The sequence below is a fragment of the Chroicocephalus ridibundus genome, chromosome 5, assembly GCF_963924245.1.
Source record: "Chroicocephalus ridibundus chromosome 5, bChrRid1.1, whole genome shotgun sequence".
Taxonomy (NCBI): Eukaryota; Metazoa; Chordata; class Aves; order Charadriiformes; family Laridae; genus Chroicocephalus; species Chroicocephalus ridibundus.
In genome coordinates this window covers 58421268-58443725 of record NC_086288.1, presented here as the reverse complement: position 1 = coordinate 58443725, position 22458 = coordinate 58421268, and the positions used below count along the sequence as shown (strand labels likewise).

Sequence of the window (22458 nt, the reverse complement as noted above, 5' to 3'; positions counted from 1 at the left end):
ATGACCTGCTCCTCAATTACAACACATATTCCATGCAAAATATAACCATTTATTTGAAGTTTTTTTCCCCCTAAACTGTTTTAGTCCAAATGTACTGGCTTTCCTGTTTCTGAAATGTCTAGAATCCAAGTCTTCTAGGTCTTGACATCAAGTAGCATTGGTATTTGGGGGAGAAGGGGGGAAAAACACAAGTACACAAGAGAGAGATCTGGAAAAGAGTTATACTACCAATACCCATGTATTTCAGGCTACCAATATTGTAATTCTTCTCTCAAAACAGTTGTAAGGGCTGTTATAAAAATAAAAAAGGTATTTAAGAACAATGATGTAAAAATTAGTTAGTTTATTTTAACTTTTATTAATTTTAACTTCAGTTTATGTTCCATTGGTTGGATGGGATAATCTTAAACATTAGTTAATGTCTTATTATGAAATGTATTTCAAGAAAGCTGCACGGAAAATGTTAGTTTTAATATCATTAGTATTTCTGCTGCAATGACTAGTGAAGTCAAACATCTATTCCCTATTAACCTACCTTGAAAAAATATCTTATTGAAAGATAAAAATTTCTTATTCCTTTTGATTACATCTGTAATAATTGCTAAACTTTGTCTAAGTGAAGCTGAAACTATGCATCTATAAACAATTTTTTGGCAGGCATAAACTTAGCTTTCAGTTTATAATAAATAAAGTTTTTTCCAAGTTCATGAAAGCAAAAGCAGTGAAAGTTGTATTTCTCCTGAAATGGATCTTGAAATGCAAAACTTAAAGCTGTGAGCTAGTACACAGTGTCTGTTCTGCATTGTGCAAAATCTGAGACAAGATGCTTAGTCATACTCCAGATATTGTAAGCAGCTAAATCTGAAACACGTGCTTAAAATTCCAGGGACCTTCATTTTACTGCTGTGGTCGGATATAAAAGCTGCATTGTTTCAGTGTGCTTAGATTTACTTAAAAACTTGTCATAAATATACTTTCTAGTTACAAAATATTCTTTGCTTACAACAAAGTACGTAATATATTAATAAGAACAACAAATAAATAACAATAATATTCTTAATCCTTCACGTTCTGCAAGCAAATATGATGGTTTCTTAAGTAAATGTCAGATTTTCTGTGGTGAAAAGAAAAGCCACAGAGGCTGAAATAACAAAATCAGTGTTTCATGGTTTGCAGAAAAAAAGCAGCTAAAGTTGCTAGGAAATTACAGAAATGCCAACTAATGGTGACTAAACAGAAGAGGGGCAGAGAAGAACTAAAAGGCTATTCTAGGATCTGATCTCTTCTTCCCATTTTCAGTCGGTAAGGAACATGTCTCATGGCTTACTGTTAATAATGTAGCTGTTTCAGCTGAAATAATAACTTCCAAAGAGAAAAAAATATTTTAACCAATTTAAATAACAGCAGACAATTACTCTATTTAAATTCCGTTGGCGTGTGCATTGTTCTCTGGCGCTCAAACAAAAAAATGGATTTCCTTTGAATTCATCACTATCTATGGCTTCCATCTGTTTTAGTTCAAACATAAAACTTAGCAGAATTTTCACTGCAAGAGTATGATGGTGAAACCGTTAAAAAAAATAATCTCTTAACTGTAGACTGAAACCATATATTCATGTCTCTAGAAAGCACAGAACAACTGTGGAAACTTTACTGAGTTTTTCAGAAGTGTCTATGCATGAAACCAATTCACTTTAAAAACTTAAAGCTTTGTCTTATTCTTGCTGAAAAATTATTATTGGAAATACATCATTTTCATCTATTGTATCATAGTGAAATATTAAGAGACGAACAAAAAGAAAAATGGGTCTTTTCTGTGCTCACTGTGCCTCTGGAAACTCTCCTGCATTATAAAGCCAAAATGAAAACAGCGAGATGGCAAGAGGAACAGAGCCACCACCTCCATTTGTCATGTCAGTGTGCGCAGAAAAACGGGAATAAACCGACTAGTTTTCAGGAATGTGAGAGGTGCCAATGGCAGTCTATTGCGACAGAAGATCTGCGTTCTCTAATTTTATGCCTAACAGTAGCTTTGCCTTTTAATATCCTTCCTGATGGGAGATTTGGGTTCAGATAACCAAAGAAAATGTTAGTCACCACCTGAGTGTGGAAAATTGAAGCAAAAATGCTTTGAAACAGAGATGATCTAACCTTGTCTTTGATGACACAGGCATGCTTTTAGTCCACAGCAGTTACCACTGCGATAACTGTTCACAGGTTTCAACCCCTCTGTGTTACTTAGCAATGTTTTGTAAACATGCAGAATAGGCAGAAACTGAATTTAATAATGGACTTATATAATAAAATTACTAAAACTGAAATTAATTCTCTGTAGGCAGTAAGAAACAAGAGATCAGATTCAGGAACTTCCAAGAACATTTACTTTCAGCTTCCACTCTAACGGGGGGGAAATTAACTAACTAAATGCTACCCACCTACTGACGCTCTGTAGAGATTTTCAGCTTGAAAAAAACACACACTTTTGGCTTTACATTGCACAATACAATTAAGTGCTTTCTCAATACTACAGGTCTGTCAATTGATTACAGATCTTAAGAGAACCACCAGCAGACTCTAGCAACGTGTCTTTCAAATTAGGAGAACACAGGCCCTTATGTGCTAATGTAATATGTATTAACTCCAGGAGCCTCTTGAAATTGAGAATGGATGGAAGTAAATAACAATATAAAAAGCAAGAAATATTTTTCTATTTTTTCATTTTTTTCAATTGCTTCAATACTCAGACTTAATTTCTTCAAAGCAAGCCTGAAGTCTTGCATAATTTTAAAGTTAGATTGTGTTAGGTCTAATTCTAACATCACAAATGAAGTAACCTTGGATCAGGCCAAATAAAATGGCTTGGGCTCCTTGCCCCAAAGTTCAACAGTAAACACCACCTGAGAATAAGTATGGAAAAACAGAATTCAAAAGAGTGAGTTAATGTACAGTGAACAGCGGATTTAAAATTGAAGCCCAAAAATATTAGCTATATGCTTACTACTGTGGCCAAATAATTTGAACAGAGCCTAGAAGGGTAACAGGAACCAGCATTCTAAATCGAAGTTTATTTCTAGACTTCTTCAGACAAACAGAAACTGGACAATTAGATACAAAATACTTGAAAGGACAAAAACTGAATTTATCAGTAGACTTAAATTTTCCTTTCAGCTTCCACTGTAATGAACGGGAAAAATAACCGACTAACACTGGCAGCAGTTTGATTCCCCTCCCACCCTCTTTTGGCTACCTCTAGCAGAACAGTGTGTCTTCACAAACTGAGGTAGAATTTCCTACAGCAGACAAGTAAATTTCAAATGAAACTATTAATTTCTTGGGGGAAAGGAGGGAAGGAGAAAAACCTCTGAGGACGCTAAAGCTTAAGTTTTAAACAACTGTAAATGAACGTTTTCAATAAAATACAGCTTGAGATTGACCTTTCATGTGAGTTGAGACAATAATTCATTTGCTATTTTAATATGAACCTAGAATCTAAATTAGCAATCAGTATTAATTCAAATATGCAGAATGGATGACCCTTTTTTCTTTATTTAGTGTAATAACATACCTTTAAGTGGATCATGCTCTGCTCTCATAATGTCAATAAGGGAGTTTTCCAAAGAGTGCATATTCAGACTGTCATACATTCTATTTCGATCCTAAAAGAGAACAAAATCCTTAGTATCGGAATACAAATTCTGTACTTTTTAACAGGAATCTTGTTAGGAAAACAAAGGTGCCTTCTAAAGGCTGTACGCTCAGACACTGTGGAGATGGACAATGATACAAAAGCTTAAGATACCTGAATTTATTAACAGTAAGTTTAATAGCATCCAAATATAAAACTAGACATGCCCCATGAGAAACTCTTCTGTGTATGCATTTTGATAGCCTGTGATTGCCCGTTTCCTTCAGAAGAGCTGCGTGAATCAGTTCTAGTGATCCACAGCAGAGTTAAGCATTAGGCTGTTTAATGAAGGAGCGTAATGTCTGTAAGAGCTCAATTTCACTTCATGCAGAAATTAAATAGTGAGTAAGGTGGGGAACTACAGGACAAGACTGACAGCCACCTCATATGAAAGCAAGCATTTTCTTGGTGCTTGGCTAAGTACTTTGCATGGGCCCTCAGCCCCCTGCTGAGGCTGTGCTTCCTGGCTTCTGAGTGATTCATCTGAGACCCTCTGCATGCAAAGACTTAAATTATAAATGGTCAGCACTAAATGGTTAAAGGCTGGAAAGTTAAAGCTAAACCATGAAAAGAAAACGTCACAAAGCTTACTAATAGATTGCCAGAAGTTACCATAATGTCTTGCAAATATTTTCACTGAAGGTAATAAAAGTTATTGTAATAAATCATAAATGTTTTCACTGATTATGTGAAAAACATTTTCTACCATGTTTTCTAATATACCCAAGTTGCAGAGACAGAAGAAAGATGACTTCTAACTTCTTTGGTCTTTCTGGAATATCTTCAGAGACTGAAAATAGTTTGCGTAAAAACCTTAATGTCTTCTACTTTCAAGGCTTCTGGCTGGACTGTATTGCACTTAAAGGAATCCTGCAATCATGCCTTAATTTTACTGTTGTCTTGTCTCTGGTTGCACTATAGTAATTCAACAGAGTAGGATGAAATGCAGCACATGTATCCCATGACTGTTAAAATTCACTAAAGATGCAGCCATCCACTTAGTACATATATAATGGGGACAGAAGGCATCTGACCCACGCTCTCTGGGACTTTCCATGACAGTTCAGCAGCATATAGATTAATTCCAAACTACATGCCTCAGCAAGCAGGTATTCCTCATGTTTGGGGAATGAAAAAGCAGGCTTTGAAATAAAGGTTTTCTAAGAGTCAGAAACTGTGACTTATTGACATCTTTGCAAAACAAGCTATGGTGAAACTAAGATTTTACTTTCAACTTCCTTAGAAAGTTTAGTCAACTTGATACAATGTTGGGATGAAGAGGGAGAAGCCTTTTTTTCAGCTCTCTCTCCTTCAAACAACTATAAAGAGTAATGGCTTCATGTTGGTTAAGCAATCTGCTATGTTCATTTGATCAGATTCTTTTTTTTTTTTTTTGGAAGCCCTTAGATAATTTTAATGATAAATTAAAAAAGCAGGTTTCTCTTGTCTCCCGCCATGTCCCAGACCAAATACCATTGACACTTTGCGAGGTGATCTTCAACCCAGTTTGAGTGCCAACAAGTCACCAGTACTATTTTAGTCCATAGCAGCCTTGTTTTGGGACTGGATGGCTTTCGTTCAGTTCTCTAGCTGTCCCAAGGAGCAGCAGAATGAAACCAGAGTGACTAATCTGCCTCCGTGCCCTTGCAGGTTTGTTTCTCAATAGCACAATGAAAAGAACCTGCTTACCATAGCAAACGTGCTTTCTATAGAAGGTGTGAGCAGTGACAAAGCTGGATCTGTTCCCTGCTGTCCCCTAGCATTCATTCAGAAGGTGTCTCATCAGGATTTTTAATGACACCTTAAATTCAGCTGAAGTCAGTACTTGGTAGGTACTAAGTGCTCTTGCAAAAACCACCACTGAGTAAACAGAAAACATGCCTTGCTACCTCTGTAGCTGATGAGGAAAAGAATTAGTATTGGTAAAACCTGGACTGAACTGCACATGTGACACTTCATCTTTGTTACAGGCTCACTAAATAAGAGTTTATTATTTATTTTTTGATCATTGCTATACATATACATTGAGATAACGTGATTATCTGGCAAATCATTGTTACTGCAGGCTTAACTTTGGTCTGGAGAGCAGAAGCCTGTCAAAAAGGGCTCAATCGTAGTTGATTTGTAAAGCTGACCCATTTAGTTGTGGATCTTACAGAGAAATGGCAAAGTAAAACATAAAACATACGTTTGTGATTCATTCATACACTGATCCAGTGGCTGACACGGTGCAATGATTGTAACTTCGCTCTTGCATTGTTCTGTTTTGCAAGTTCTATGTATTCAAAATGAAAGGTCTTGCGCTGCTGGAAGCAGAATAAATAAACTCTTCCCGTCCCCTTTACACCTTAGGAAGTTTGTATCTATAAAGCTAAAAAAAGAGGTTTGGTTTTTTTTTTGAATTGTATTACTTCATTTCTGGCAGTGGAAACATGCAATAGGCATGTACCATACAATAAAAAAATGTTGTGAATACATTACAGTAAAGCAGGATTTAAATATGGGAACTGTATTCTGCTGTCTCACTACCCACACCACACTATGTGCTTGTGAGTTTGGGTAATATCTAGGTAATTGGTGCTCCAAACTTTTAACATCTTCTCCAGTTCACGCTTGATGAGCTATATACTATAAAGCAGCATTATATGAAATTTAACTATCTCAAAAGGACTAAGTCATTCTTTGGGTACAAGGTTCATTTTAAACCTTTCTGCAACTAGGCTTTATAATGCTAACACACTGTGTTCTGCTCCCCAAATATGTACATCATATCTTTAAAGAGCACAGTTATCTATGCAAATATGAAGACTTCATTTCAAAGCAGAACTTAAAAGTATTTCAGTAATGTAGGTCACATCAGCAAAGATCTTCTAGAAAGTTCTACAATAGAAAAAAAAAAATCCACAACAGTTTAGAAGGAGATGGTTCTACTATAACATGCTCTATGCGATCAGAAAACTTCCACTGTGATTTTTCCTCAATCTTTGGGAAGAGCACGGAAAGCATTACCACCGATCATGATTGTTTTAGATAGTCCCAAGAATTAGGACTATTTCCACATGCATGGACAACTATCTTCAGTTTAATTATTTCAACACGGTTGATAAGCAGTTATCTTCTAAAACAACCTGGAACTACCTTTAAAACAACATGGAAATAGTCCCAAGAATTAGAACTATTTCCATGTTGTTTTAAAGGTAGTTCCAGGTTGTTTCAGAAGATAACTGCTTATCAACCGTGTTGAAATAATGAAACGAAAGACAATCAGTAGCACAAAGGCACTGATACAGAAGCGTATACATTAATACAAGTTTTGTATCATCCTGACTCCAAAAGCCCCTTTTGTCAAGGCTGAATTCCTGTAAAATATTTTGCATTTCCCTCACCTCTGTGGCTCATCAGTCCTGTGCTAAGAAGCAAGTGAACTCTTGCTGTGTCAGAAAGTCCATATATCAGTGGAATGTCACAACATAATGCTAGTTTTCTCCCCAGAGCCGACAGCTAACTTCTCCCAAGCACTACAAATTCTCACACTAGCTTTTTATTTCTTTTTAACTGCATAAACATTTGAATCTTGAATGCTTGACCTACCTTTCCAATAACAGAATCACAACTGCATCCACACGCAGAAGAATTGAAAACGTGTTTTTGGTATAACTGCCTACAGATTCAGAGGTATACGGCTAAGTGACAAATTATCACCTCAGCTTAAAAGTTAAGACTATGTAAGAAAGTTTACATAAAAGCGATAATTATTTCTGAATTTTTACAAATTTACACAATACAGGAGCAGCATGAAGTATCCTACCATAGAACACAGTTAATGCTAGAAGGACTTTTTGACAATGTCATGCAAAATCCATCTTCAGACTGCGCATTTCAGAAGTCCTCTCCCCATATGGCTAAACGTGGGATGAATGGGAGGAGGGCAGCTTTCTCTGAAGAGCAAGTTTCGACACGAAGTTGTTGGACAAATCATTTTTCTTGGCACAATCTATTTAGGACTTCTAAATACATCGATACAATTTATGCAAAGATTATCCTGTTTGAGCATTTGCAGAAACTCCGCGCAGTCACATCTGAAAGCTTACATATTGTCATTTATGCATAAAGCAAATATAAGGACAAAAAGTATTAAACAGGGAATAGAATTTTGCTAATCTTTAACCACAAACAGTAAAAATAGAGGTTCATAGTTAAGTTACACAACTTTGGACACATGCTTTACATTACTGATCTGTACTACTACTGATCAAGTAGTAGGACTACTTGAATTAAAAAAAAATATATACTTCTAACATAGCTATTAAATTCAGTAAATGCAAGTATCTTTAAAATATGCTCCTTTACACATCCCTTCATATTCTAAAGAAATGTAGCACCATCCAATGGAGGTTGGAAACAACTTAAAAAGTCATAAAGCTTCTAGTCAGTTTTGAATATGGTCTTAGCTGGCTGCCAAGACTCTGCAGCTGTGACCGTGCTGAATTAACTGAATTTTTTAAAAGCTTGATTAAAGAAACTTTTTTGAAAATCACTTCCCAAACTAAAATATTAACAAGTTCTACTTTTTCACCTTAAAACTGACCTGAATAAAAGTGTGTTTTAAGAGTAGAAAGTGACAGCTGATTTAATAATAAAGTAATCACAGACTTAAACTACCCGAACAGAGTATTTGGTGTTACTGTTAGCAGTAATAACCTGACAATTAAGGACATTATATATTCTAAAATATCATCTTTGCTAACATCCAAACTTCAAGTTGTTCTCATTTTAGTGAAGACATACTATAATCATAAGCCCCTTGTTGAAACCATAACTAGTGTAAATGAGAAACTTAATATGAAAACCAATGACAACTACAATTTTAGTTCTATAAAAAAAGCAAGGAGGAAGGCTTAAAGTAGACCCACGAAATTGGTTGGTTACTTTCCATGGTGTCATTAGTGGTAAAGATGAACTATAATATTTGGTAGACATCTGTGAACAGTCAGCCTGACAACAAAAGTGTTTTAACACAATCTGCTACGTAAGCTAGCTAAATTGAGCCTAAAATGCACCAAGAACAGGTCCTGTGGCAAAGACACACCTACTTCCCAACTACATAAGCATTTAAAAAAACCAAAACACCACCCCACCCAACAGCATGTACTGTGTCCATAGTGCAGTACTTCAGCTCAAGAATATACTTTCATAAACTGGAAACAAACCAGATACGTTATGGAGATGATTAATGGCTTGGCAAGATTGATTTATGAGGCAAATCTAGAAGATTTGTGTATTAATAGCTTCAACAAAATAACTAAAGGAACAATTAGACATTTGAAGGGGAAGTTGCTATTCAAGTTTTGGGTTCTCTTGGTTTAGTGTTTTTTTTTTTTTGTTTTGTTTTTTTAAATCCTCTTCACACTCCCTCCCCGTCTAGAAATATCTATACACTCTTGAGTACTTAAATGCAAATACATCAGACCACACAGTAAATGTACTTTTGGATAGATCTTAGGTGAGAATATATTCATTTTAACTTCAAGAACAACCACCCATTGGCAGACAGAATGAACAAGATACGCTACTTAGCGTACACGTCATTGCTATGCTACCATGTCTGCTAAATATTTTGTTGAATTTTCCTAACTCTGATTTTGACTTGCATTAGTAGAATGAGCTGTATAACTGAAGCAAATTTTAACAGCAGGAGAGAATTCTTACTTCATAAAAAGTCATAAAAACATTTGTATGGTAAGCCCCACAAACTTTCCGCTAATTGATTCCTTTGAGTCATTCATCTGTGCAGCTCCCGATACCATTCATTCAAAGGTCTTGATCCTGAAATCAAAAGTATGGCAGTAGACTGTTTTCTCCAGTTAGAGATGTCCTCAGACACAAATATCTGGTTTTGTATGTTATTTAATTAGCCCCAGGTAATCAGTCTACTGCATTAAAAATCCTGAAGACACTGTTCTGTTGCAGGTATTGGCTTAGTAAAAATAAAATGGCAAAGCCTGGCTTATAAATCAGTGTTTGGACAATTACACTGGTCTGAAGACTAAGAGAACTTAGCAGCTAGACACTGACAATGCCTTCAAGATTAACATGAGTTGCCAAACACTCAGCACTTCCAAAGAAACAGGCCACCTACTTAGGATTCTAAATATGGCATAAAGAACACAACTTCAGGAACTTGTTCCTCATCTAATATTGACTGGCATATGCATCGTCTAGATTAGCCATTTAAACTGTTAAGGTACATTTATTAAACTGTACTAAAACTGTCATATTGAGAACCTGAAATCCTCTGAATAGAAGTGATGATGAGATGGAAACAACATGACAGCCCTTTAAATTAAATATCTAAAAACCTGTTGTGATGTACAATCTTAAAACTCCTTTTGCTTTCCAAGTGTCATGGGTTTTTTTTGAAAACTTTAGCACATTTCAAAAATAAATAGAAAAAGAAAAAAACACATTTGTGAGAAATGGTACCTTACCATACACATTTCCCAGCTGGAGAGATATATTCAAACATAGAATAATAAAGCTCAGCTTTTCGGACCATGAACATTGCATGTACTGTTTGTTTGAACAAACAGGAAGGACAAATCAAGGTGAAAAACACCCGGACATGCAGTGTTATTTCCTTAACTCAAAAGGGACGTAGAAACTAAATTCATATTCATAGAATGCAGTGTTTTTACTAGAATGAAAACAGTTAAACACTGAAGTGTACAAGACTGAAGTGTATCATTAAACTTACAATAGGTTTTAGTAAGCTTATTTGCAAGATATTAAGAAACAATAAGCTTGCAATCAAAATAGGGTTACCAGACACTGCAATAAAAAAGGAGTGATTTAGAAATGGTTAATTATTTTCCTCATCCAAGGAACGTAAATGAAAAAAATTAATATAGAAAACACTGATTTCTGTGTTTGTGTTTTGGCCACAGAAAATGTGTCAAGCATGGAGGTTTTTTTGCGAAAAAACAACACCTGAGATTATAAATATAGTCTCAGCTTTGTGCCTTTCATGCATTTTTTTTTTTGTACTTCAGATCAGGGAATAAGACAGAATATTCATATTGTCCAAGTGCCTCAACTGGAATCCCAGGGGCTGTGTATGGTCAGTGGTGCCAGGTATGATGTTCTGGAAAATTAGATTATCTAAATAAGGAGCCTAGATGCTCTCTAAGGAGAAATAGGCTCCCCAAATGCTTAAGTATGAATATCTGACAAGACTTCTAACTGTTCCTTAATAATTCTGGTACAAGGCAACAATCCCTTCCCTATACGAAGTACCTGTAATGGTGCAAGCAATATGGCAGAACTTAAACTTGTAGACATAATTTTGACCATGAAAGAACTTTCATTGATGTAGTTTGTGTTATCTTAAGAACCTGAGGGAGGAAAAAAAAAGCTTCTGATAGTGAGTCACATCAGAAAAACTTAGCTATTGGCTTAATTTGCTTGTATTTAAATCAGTGTTGCCATGATGTTTAACTATTTTTATTTAAGAACAAAAAAAACAACTCTTGAACTTTGGAACATTCCCCTGAGAGATGTCCTCCGTAACCGCTGTAAGCAAAATAAGCTTTGCTGTAACTAATGTGGCCACTGTGAATTCAGCTTCACGTGGGATATGTTTCAGTTCTAACTATGAAGTATAGAAAATCTGCTTTCATCCCTGTAAGTTATACGCATAATTACTTTTCCAGTTATCAGTAATGACATTAATTGTCACTGGTATATTAGTTTAATGCCAAGAAACATTATTTTCATCAGAATTTACGTTAGTTCTATACGGGGGGCCATCCATCAATGGCAAAAACCAAAGAATAAAGAAGTTTCATGGAAGGGAAAGGCTTTGAATTTGTACACGATTCCTCTGTGGTTTATCTTATTTGCATCACATGCATGTTTCACAGAAACTGGATGAGCAGCTGACACTGCTAAATGCCATTCGGACTTAGCGAAAAAATACATAGCATTTTTAAAAATAGTAACAGAACATTAATGATCTACAGAAAGTTAGTCAGTGAGGACACCGGCTTTTCTAAGCTGTTTTCATTTGCTAAGCTTGAGCTAGCTAAAGTTCGGAGGAGAGGTGATTTATCCCCACCATACAAAATGACTACTGCAGTTAAAACAAAGATGCGTGATCATGCGGAAGAGTATTCTGCAAAACTGCAAATGATGCAGTATGTACTTAACATGCATGCTAAGATGTGTTTGATCTGCGGAAGCCTGGAAGAAATAGGTAGCTTCTATGTACACATAAATGCTTTCATGCAAGACTTTCCAAATGGCACAAAATTTAAGTTATTGCTATTTTTTAGTATCTTCTGAAATTGCTACTGTATCTTTAAGAATCCTCAATCTAAATACCTCAGCCTTTTATGGAAGGAGACAAGCACAGTACAAATTAGCAAGATGGGTGTTTGACAGCATCGCAATTGCCAACACAAGTCCTGATGAAAAGAAGCATGAGCTCCAAGCTCTATTTAACTTTTTCATTGTGACTTGCAAAATATAACAGTCATCACAAGGAATTAACCATATAACAATAGTATAATAACTGAAAAATAAGAACATGATTTCAGTGTAGCAAAGTAATTTACAGAAACATCTAGTGTTTCCACAATAGCAGTAGATAACACTGCAACCCTTCAAAAGGGAATGTTTTTACTGTGTTCTGCAATGATGACTACACGCAAGGGAGAGATTTAAGCACAGGTAGATCTACAGCATAAATACAGGCAGACAAACAGGTCTATTTAATTGGTGGCTCTGGTGCTCACAGGTAAGACCAACAACAATTAAGCGTGCCCACCTTCTCTCTCTGGCCCTCTCTCTTCAAAAAAAAAAAAAACAAAACGAAAAACCCAACCCAACAACCCCAAACAGAAACATTAATGTAATTTTTTATAAAGTTAAATTGCAAGAATTTTTTTCTACCCTACTAGATAGGAGTGATTTAGATTAGTTGGAATGAAGAAGACTTTTGTTTAGACATAAAATGAGTTCATCTATATTAGATGACTGCTGTAGAAGCTTCTGAAAGTTCAAAGTAATAGTCACACTGACTTGTAAGGCATATTGAATGAGTACATATATTCACAACTTGTGCTTAGCTGCATATGAATTCCAATGTGTACGTCACTGCAGTTTCAACATATGACGGCATTAATATTTTTAACCCCCATTCCTTAAGCTAACATCTTCGGGAGACATTTCAGTGTTTACTTTCAACTATTCTTGCAGCCTTCCACCACAAAGTATTGCCTATCTGTAATCCGTTTTCCTTAACAGATCGGGTTGAATACATAAAGAATGGCACCTTTTTCCCTGCCGCCGTCTTTCCATCCCCACAAAAAGTATTCAACTATACTATTCCAGCTAGCAAGGCTACTTAATGGAACAGGTCTTCACAGTATAGGCAAATCCTCTTAAGTTTTCAGGTCCAAGGCACACGCTTGGGAGCAGAATTTAGGTATGTCCAAAAGTCACTATTAGCCTCAAGAATACTGCAAGTGTCGGAGCTCCCCTGCACAGAGTCGGGACACGGCCTCTCATGCCAAGTGGAACTGCACCAGCAAAATGGTAAGAATTGGAACTCTAGTGGGAAATCCGGTCCCAGGAAGCAGCCTTTTGCCACTATTACAGCTACATAAGGATTAGCTTGCTAATTGATGCAAATACAGCTGTACAAACTCAAACATAGTCACAATTATGACAAATGAAACTCTGGGTTACTCTGTGTGAAACCTAACAAAACCCAACTATAATAGCCTTATGTGGAGATAAAGAAACATTCTAATTATTTTCTCTGCATATTATCTTTTTTACTTTTGCTGGAATATAGTAGCTCAGCTACTATAGTAACCAAAGCTAACGCAGGCATTACGAAAATTAAAGAATGTACAGAATTAATGGAATAATCTGCTTTCTATTTTAAAATTCTTCATTTCTAAAATAAGTTGCCCAAGCTTTTTTGTCACAAAAAATCCCATGCAAAAATTATAAATTGTTAGAATGGCAACTGAGACTGGGATCCAAAATAAAGGTCTCCGCTAACAAGAAATGTTATGACTAAATAAATATAGGTAGGAATAGGAAAAATAGCATTTTATCAACAGGTAACTGAGGCTGAAGTTAAGTGACTTACCTAAAGTCACATAAGATGTCACTGGCAAAATTCAGGAGATGAACCCAGATCTTTAGCTCTAAGACACATCCTCCGTTTAACACTTCTAAATCACAGGGCTTCCAGCCAAAACGTAACATAAAAGTTGATAAAATGTGGAGCAAAAAAAAAAAAATCTCACTAACATGCGAATGTCAGCCTAGAATACCAGTAAAAGGCGAACGTGACAAAGACTCAGAGCCACCTACAAAAGTAAGGAAACCTACATACAAGGACAAACGAACAAAAAAAATCCTGAGTTTTAAAGGGACTTATAAGAATACAAGTGTTACCATAGGCAGAAAATACTTGCTGGATTAAAGACATTTAGTTCTATTGCTGCATAAGCGGCTACAGTTTCTATCTTTCTTGGCAGTCAATACTCTTAATTAAGTGTTACGATCATATATTGTTGAATATGCTGTGAAAACGCTGGGGTTCGTTGCAATTTAGGACTCAAGGTAATACAGAAATACACAATTTTCAAACCAAGTATCAGGGCTGTAATCACTGTTTAATTCTCCTTTATAGTGAATGAAGCCAAAGTGCTATGCAAGACTATGAACACACCAGTTACATACCATCCTTACCTGCAAAGGAAGGAGAGTATTACTGTTGTTGTCAGTTCGGAAAACATTATCTTCAATCCACGATTTTGGTGTCAGTGATGGAGTGGAGCGAGTAAATTTAGGAGGAGCTATGACATTACCAGAAAAGGGCTTCTTCAAAGGAGAGATCTGGTTCATAGTTCCTGGAATTCCCATGTTTCCAGTTCTACGATGGTCTCTGCCATGCATTCCTCCCCAGGATATATTTCCTGTGCTCCAGCCGCTACTCTGATTGCTCCAGGGCGACTGCTTCAGAAGAGGCTAAAAAGAAAGATTCATTTATATTATTTTGAAAATACTTTACGTGTTTTTTTACTTTAAAAAAAAACCCCAACAAAACAACAAAAAACAAACGAACCAGCCACCAAGTAATCAGCGCACAGAGATTTCTATAAACACTCTTTCCTGATAACATCTAAATTAATTACTGAGGCAAGGAAGAAACAGAATAATGGAAAAAAATCATTTTAATTCCCACCTCCCCATACACCCCCCAAAAAAACCCTGCAGTACTTGTGCAAGCAATTTAGATTATCAATTTAGTAATTGGTAGCATTCTTTATAGCTATGCAGAACAATTCCATGTTGTTTACATTCCACAATGTAAAACCACATTACAAAAAAAACTGAGACCATTTTATCATACGTTAGTTGGTATTATATAGAGAGATCTCTGCAAAAACAACAGAAGAATTTCAGAGATCAATTTTTAAAATTATTATTAAAATAATAATACTACTAATAGCAATTTTTTTTACTTGGTGTGTAGTAGTATTTCACTACAGTGAGCAGAAATTTAAAAATTAAAATTCAGATGGCAGATTGATTTTTTTCTCCCAATATTTTGAGTATCATTGTCTCAGTATTACCATATAAGAGCAAAAAGAGCACTGATTACTGTACAGAGAATCTGTTTGAAGGAGCTATCTTAACATTTCCACATTAAAATGCATTATTCTGAAGCCACTGCTCAAGTATTTCTGAACTAATGAAGAGGAGTATCTGTGGAATTCTGCAGGGTGGAATCTGGGGGTTTTTTTGAGGATTTTTTTTTTTTTTACTGTTTAGACACAGTATAAAGTATTTCTGTATCCAACAAGTGCACTATATTCCTCAACATGAAAATGTAAGCAGTCTTTAGAGGGAAGATTTTACAGGATGATAAGTTTTTATTCCTAAAACACAACTTGTGCTAAAAAGTGACCTATAGTGGTTGTCATATTACCAAAAGGTGGACCCACTGAGCCTGACTGACAGTGAAGAACAGTATTTATCTTTAGTGTTCTCAGATCTGACTGTTCTTGGAAAGGCTTTTTCTCAAGCACAGAAATGGTGTGTGCTGGATATTCTAAATTCAGTTCTTCTGTGAAGTCAAAACATAGTACTTGTACCTCAAAGCTTACCTGCAAGCAACCCTCAGCTTGTAATTCTAGTAACTTAAAAATTTAAAGCACGTCAATACGTTTTGTATTAGATATAATGGGACTTTCTGAAGACAGAAAGATAAAATTATAACACCACCTCCCCCTAGAAAACAAACAAAAACCCCCACTAAAGCCATTTTTGGTCAAGTAATTAGGAAAACATCCCGTTCTATATAATTATAAATAATTATGTTGTAAAACTTGAATACTTTGGTTGGAATTTTGGGAGAGGCAGGCACTCTATTGTGAAACAATCCTTAAGAGATAATGCCAAATGTTAACAAGCCTCTAATATTGCGAGCTATGCTGTCATGGCACCGTTTAAGTTTACCTACAACTTGTAACCGAGAGAAAATTCCTGTACACCTCACTGCTGGAGAATGGCTTTGGAATTTGTTTGAAGAGGGTTGTTACGGATGTTATTATGGACAGCTAGCTCCTAATCACGATGCATCCAAATCAGCTCTTGGACACGCACACTTAATGGGAGATTCCAGTTCTGACAGAAATGCTTCACAAACCCAGCTCTACCGATTAAAACGGGCACGATTTAATACTAGAATGAAAGAAAAATTAAGGTGAGGCCTGTATAACTTCGGCCCTTCACAACCTAGCAGATGATCGGAGCAAGATGCGGCCGTAACACACGAGCAGATAATATTAACGTGGACCTGCTTTTCCCCCATTTCTTACGATGGATATTTTGTTCCAGGAAGAAAACTTCCATTTCAACAGGGGCTGGTTACGCCGCTCGGTTAAAACCACCGGCAGAACCAGGGCAACGCGAAACACAGCGCTGCCTTGGGATACAAATCCCAAGTGATTTCGGGGAAAAACGTTTAAAACGTTTGACAGCTTTCCCATCTGAACCCACCGTCGGTGGCCTGTGCCCGCCCAACCCAGCGCCACCCGGGGCCGGGGAAGGGGCTTCCCGGGGCGGGGGGAGGCGGCGCCGGCCGGAGCTGTCAGGCTCATTGTTCCGGGGACACCGCGCTCGCTGCGGGGACGGGGGATATTTTCACGGCGAAACTCCTTTTTGACAGGAAAAAGGAGCGTTTACCCTTTTTTATCAAGGGAAACCCCCTCCTCTCATCCCGAAAAGAAACGGCGTCCCTGGGTCGCCGCACCGAGAAGGGGGGGCGGCCGGTCACAGCCCGCGACCGAAGCGGCCGCCCCGCCACCTGCCAGCCGGAACGGGCGGGGAGCAGCGGCCGGGGCGCGGGGCGGGCCGCTGCCAACAGCCGCCCGGCACGGCCCGACCCCTACGGCCGCCTCCCCGTCCGGTCCCCGCAGCGGGCGGGGGTGGGGGGGGCGCAGGTGCCTTCTCACCGGCGGCCCTCGGGCCCGCCGAGCGCGACAGGGCGACGGCGGCCGGGCCGGGCCCCGCCCTGCTTCCGCGGTCTCGCCGGGCTGTCACTGCCGCCCGGCCTCGCCCGGCAGCGGGGAGAGAGGAACCCCCCGGCTGCCGTCACTAGCGAAACGAAGGGAGCGGAGCCCTCCCCTCCCCGTCCCCCTCGCCCCGGTCTCCCCTTTCCGCCCCGGTCTCCCCTCCGGAGACGGCTGGCCCGGTCTCCCTGCCGCCCCGCCGCGGCTGCCCGGCCCTCCCCGCCGCCGCCCGGTACCTGGTGGTGGTTGTAGGAGTTTCTCTGCTGCAGGAAGGCGGCGGCGGCGGCCGCCGCCTGGTGTTGGTGCTGGAGCTGGGGGCTCACAGGGGATCTCCGGTTCTGCTGTTGCTGCTGCTGCTGCTGCTGAGGTAAATTCATCGGCGGCGGCGGCGGGGGGGCGGCGGCCGAGAAGGGGCTGCTGAAGGGCCCGGCGCAGGGGTTGTGAGGAGACACCGGCGAGAAGCTCTGGAAGAAAGCGGGGTTGATGGATGACGGTATCCCCGGGTAGAAGCTGGTCTCGGATTCCGGGCTCGGGGGCGGCATCGCGCTGATCTGGCCCCCGCCGCCGCTGGAGACCGGAGGCTGCTGCGTCTGCTGCGGAGGCGGCGACGAGGTCTGCACCGACCAGGGGGTGCCGAAGCCGGGCAGCGGCGGAGGAGGAGGGGAAGCCGCCGAGGAGGAGCCGCCCCCGCTCTGGTGATGGGGGCTGGGGATCTCCGGGCTCTGCAGGCTGCTGAAGCCAGAGCCGAGCCCGCCGGGCAGGAGGTTCCCGGGGCTGCCCAGCAAGTGGCTGTTCGGGGGGGACTCCATGGGGGGCGGCTTGGCTCTCGCCTGCAGATGAGGAGGAGACGGAGGCGGATTCAGGCAGGAGGCGGCGGCGGCCACCCCCACATTGGGGTCGGCGGCCACCGATCCCCCCGGGCGGGAAGGGGCGAGCCGCTCCGACCCCCCCCTGTCCGCGCCGCCCTTGCGCTCGGCGGGGCCGAGGGGCCGGTGGTGCGGGTAGTCCCCGGTCCGCGGCGGCTCCGGGGGGTGAGCGCTGAGGAGCTGGAGCTGCTGCTGGTACTTGTCAGTGGGGTGGCTGAACTGCTGCGGCGGCGGCTGCTGCTGCTGAGGGGGGTGGTGATGATAGTCGGGGGGGTGGTGGTTATTCAGGGGGTGGCTGCTGCCGAGCTGGGCTGGGCTGCTGAGCTGCTGCTTAAACTCTTTCCTCTTCTGGCTCAGCTGAGGAGGCGGCGGCTGTTGCTGCTGCTGCTGCGGTTGCTGCTTGTTTAAATCCTGGTGGGGGCTGAGACTGGGTTTAAAGTCAGAGGAGGGGTGGCCGGGAGGGGGGTGTCCTGATGCGGGGCTGCTGCCCAGCCTCTCGCTGCCTGGCTGCTGCTGCTGTGTCACCCCCAGGAGCAGCTCATCCTGCATGGTGTGGGGATGGGGCAGCACCGGCCGCCAAGGGGGAACGGGGAGGGCGGCGGCGGCGACCCGCCGGAGGAACCGGTTACAGCGGGTGAGAAGGGGCAGGAGGAGGAGGAGGAGGAGGAGGAATGAGAGGCTGCTGCCGGGGAGGGGAAGGAGCCGGCGGAGCCAGCGCCTCCTACACCCAAGGGCGGGCAGGGGGTGGCCGCCTGCGGGGAGCCCGAGGCGGTGATCCCCGACACCGGCCCGGCGGAGGGGCGAACCCCCCACCCCGGGGGTCTGAGGAGACAAAGATAATTAATAACCTTGGGGAGGGGGGGGAAGGGGGGTGTTAAGCACCCGCCTATCGCAAACCACTATATAAGCCCCCAAAAAAGCCACTTTCTAGAATAAAGCCCTCTTCCTTGCCATAATCCCCACTCTACTGGTTTTAAAAATACCGGAGCCTTTTGATAATAAATAATACTATTTTTATCAGGGTTTTTCTTTGTTGTTTCCCCCCCCCCCGCTTTTTTCTGGTCTGTCGGCACCCCCGGTGGGGCGGCCCTTCCCGCCCGCAGTCGCGCCCACAGGGACCCGCTAGATCACCGTAAACACCCCGGACAGGTCATTCCCCCCGACACCCCGCCGGTAACTCCTCCGTCCGACCCCCGCTACACCGTAGCGCGGGGAGGACCGCGGGGCGCTCCAGGCCAGGTACTGGCGGGGAAGGGAGGGAGGCCAGCCACCGGTACCCCCGCACGGCCCCGGTTTGGCAGCAGGTCGCCGCTCGAGCCCCCAACCACCTCCCCCGCCCCCACTGCCGGCCAGGAGCCGGCTGCAACGCCCTTTAAGAACGCCGGAAAATCCGTCATAGCTACGTCACGGCCACCACCCCCCTTGGCCACCCAGCCCCGACCTTGGTAATGAGCCGGCAGCTCCGCCCCCTCATGAATAATGAGTTGCGCCGGGAGCGCCGCCCCCTTCGCCCGGCCCTGGCACCGCTCCCCGGGGGGAGGTGGGCGCTTGCGCTGGCCAACGCCCGCGCGCACGGCGCCGCCGAGCCGGGTGGGCGCTACCACTTCAGCGGGGGGGGCCGAGGCGGCAGCCCTTGAGTCACACCGCGGAGACCTGCTGGCCGTTTGGGTGGGGAAGGCACTCTTTGGGCCTCGATGCCGTGCCTGCCCTCAACCTGAAATAAAATGATTTTATTTCTCTGACCGCTGCAGGCGGCCGGGAGGGGTGGGGGGGGAGCTGGGGCGGTGGTTTCTCCCGCCTCCTGCGATCCCGTCAGGCACTCGCGCGGGGAGGCGGTGGCGCCCCGCCCTTTCGCCGCTCATTTGCATTGACGTAGGGCCGCGCGCGTGGAGGTCCATCCGGGAAGCCCCACCCCCGCCCCGCCCCCCGCCCCCCACCTCCCCTCAGCGGGAGGGCAACATGGCGGAACGCGATCTGCGCGGCTTCCTGTATCGCCCCCGGCGGGGCTGTGGGCTCCCTGTCTCCTCACGGCTGCTCGGCCCGTGTGGAGCTGTAGGGGCAGCGCCGGGGCGACACAGCGGTGGCCCCCTGTGGAGGGGTCTCTCTGCCCCACTCCGCACTCCTGGCCCCGTGGGGCAGTGGAGTGTCGGGGTGAAGGCGGGTGGTTCACTCCCCCCTTCATCAACCCCTGCCATCACACCGTGGCCACTCGTTGGCTGCGCTCCGCAGAGACCCCCAAGAGCTCAGCCGAGGCCCTTGCTGAGGTGTGGTGGCACTGTGGTGGTACTTTTTGTGGTATTTCCTGGACAAACGGTATTAAAGGTGGGGTTTTCCCCTTTTTCCATCTAGTGGAAGCATGACTCCTGGCAACTGTTTAATGCAAACAAGTACACAGTTTGGCAACTATAGATGTAATGCTGTTACAGATGTTGATATCCCTGAAAAGACTAAAATAAGTGAGCTGCCTTTGTGCTCTGGGAAAGCTGTAGTTCAGCAGTGAGAGAATTAATACATGGCTATTGAGTGTGCCAGTACATTGGGGAAGTGTCATTATATGCTTGACCTATTGTACTTCTCTCTAGGCATCCATTAGTGGCCACTGTCAAAGACTGGATAGCTGCTTTCCATTTGGCCGACGGACCTTTGGTCTGACCCAGTGTAACAATTCTTATTTGTTAAATCTGTGTGTGTTTGTTACACGCATATGAAATGTAGAGGGGAAAAAAAAATACACTGTTTCGGCATCTGCAGTCATCTCTGATGTGATCGTGAACCTGCGTGGGTGTATTTGAGTATCCATGCCATCTTGCAGGGTTAAGATGAAAATACATTTGCAGCACAGAAGAGTAATTGATACATATTTATCTTTGCTGTGTTATGGCTTAGTATTCCAGAATTATTCATTATGTTGGCATCCGTTTCAAGAACTCTGCAGCCGTCTGTCTTACAAGTGGCAAAAAATAGAGTGCAGACCAAGGCCCTGCAGATGATCACATGACGAGTAAATGTTGCTGGCCGAGTAATGGTTCCTCTCTGAATAGTGAGTTTCTTCACAGCACAGTCCTCGTAAACATTAGTTTTGTGAGCTGCAGAACTGGTAGCATCTGGCTTCCCTTTGCGTTCGTGTCATACGCCTGACATTGGGTTATGTGCAAGCCCGGACAGAAGCTGTCCTCTACCTGGGGCGTTTTCAGGCGTCTAGCATGGTTGGAAGCAACGCTGCGCTGTGTCTCTCCTGTAAGCAACTGCCTATTTCTACTTGTTTTGCTGTGGTTTTTTTTGTAAGCGGTTGGCTCCTCTGTCCCTCACCTTTAAATCAAGCCCAAATTCTAGCCATTCTTCCTTCAAACCAGCCATCGTGGTGTCTGTGAGTAGTCTTTTTAAACTGACTGAAAGACCAGAGTACTCACCTCCTCTGTGACAGCTTATCTCTACCATGGTAGTTACCTACCCCAATCCTGCATGTATATTAAAACAACTTTAATGGGGTGAATCTCATCTATTTTTAACCATGTAAAAAGCATCCGCTCTACGTTAGCCGCCTAATCTTCTACAAACACAAGACAGGTGCTACCAAAGGATGATTCATCCTACCCTAATGCAGGTACCTTTAGAGAAAGAAACCTGATCTCTTTGGTGATTATGAGGAAAGCTTCTGGCTGTATCTTGCTGTGGGACCCAGGAGGTCTTTGGTGCTCCTTGGTCTTACAGCATATGCTTCTTGACTCTGATAAAAACAAAACCAGCTGTACTGAGTCAAACCAAGAACCCTTTGGGCTGTGTATCATGTCTCTCATGCCTCTGATACGAGACCCCTTGGCGTGTGCTGGAGCCACAAATTCTGGTCTCACCTCCACCAAGTCAAGTCTCTTAACTGGCATCTTGGTGCCATCAAGAAGTGCCGAGTCCTGTCCTTGGCGCTGTTTGTTTTCTCTCTCCAGTTCCCAGTTTCTTGATTTTTGACCATTTGGCCTTCACACCCTCTTGCTTTAATGTTTTTTCTCCTTTGTAATCACTTGATTTCTTCCTGCTTTCTTTTATCTTAGCTGCCCCTTTCCAGGGAAGGTTTGAGAGCTTTTTTGGATTGGGTTAGTAGGAAAGTAATCATGTCTGAAAATAGATGCCTAAATGAATGTGTAAGAACAGGCTAAGCATGTATAATGCTTCCTTCAGTTACCTCAACCATTTGCAACTTGGGAACTTCCTAGCTTTGCCTGTCCAGACCTTAGGGGATAGTGGGATGCTTGGACTCCGCGTTCCCCGATTGTCATCAGAAAGCGACCATATGCTTGGGCCTGAAGGACAGAGCACG

General features: G+C 42.4%; 1 protein-coding gene across 3 annotated transcripts in view; it reads right to left on the bottom strand.

Annotated features, from left to right (window-relative positions):
* Positions 1 to 19505, bottom strand: part of CPEB2 (cytoplasmic polyadenylation element binding protein 2) — a 56687-nt gene extending 37182 nt beyond the window's left edge. For all 3 annotated transcript variants that reach the window (XM_063335728.1, XM_063335730.1, XM_063335729.1), the window contains exons 1-3: positions 17517 to 19505; positions 14453 to 14731; positions 3566 to 3656 (exon numbers count right to left, since the gene is read on the bottom strand). In XM_063335728.1, the coding sequence (XP_063191798.1) occupies positions 3566 to 3656; positions 14453 to 14731; positions 17517 to 18695 (1549 nt within the window). In that variant the 5' untranslated portion in view covers positions 18696 to 19505. The remainder of the gene's footprint in view (positions 1 to 3565; positions 3657 to 14452; positions 14732 to 17516) is intronic.
* Positions 19506 to 22458: the final 2953 nt, after the last annotated feature.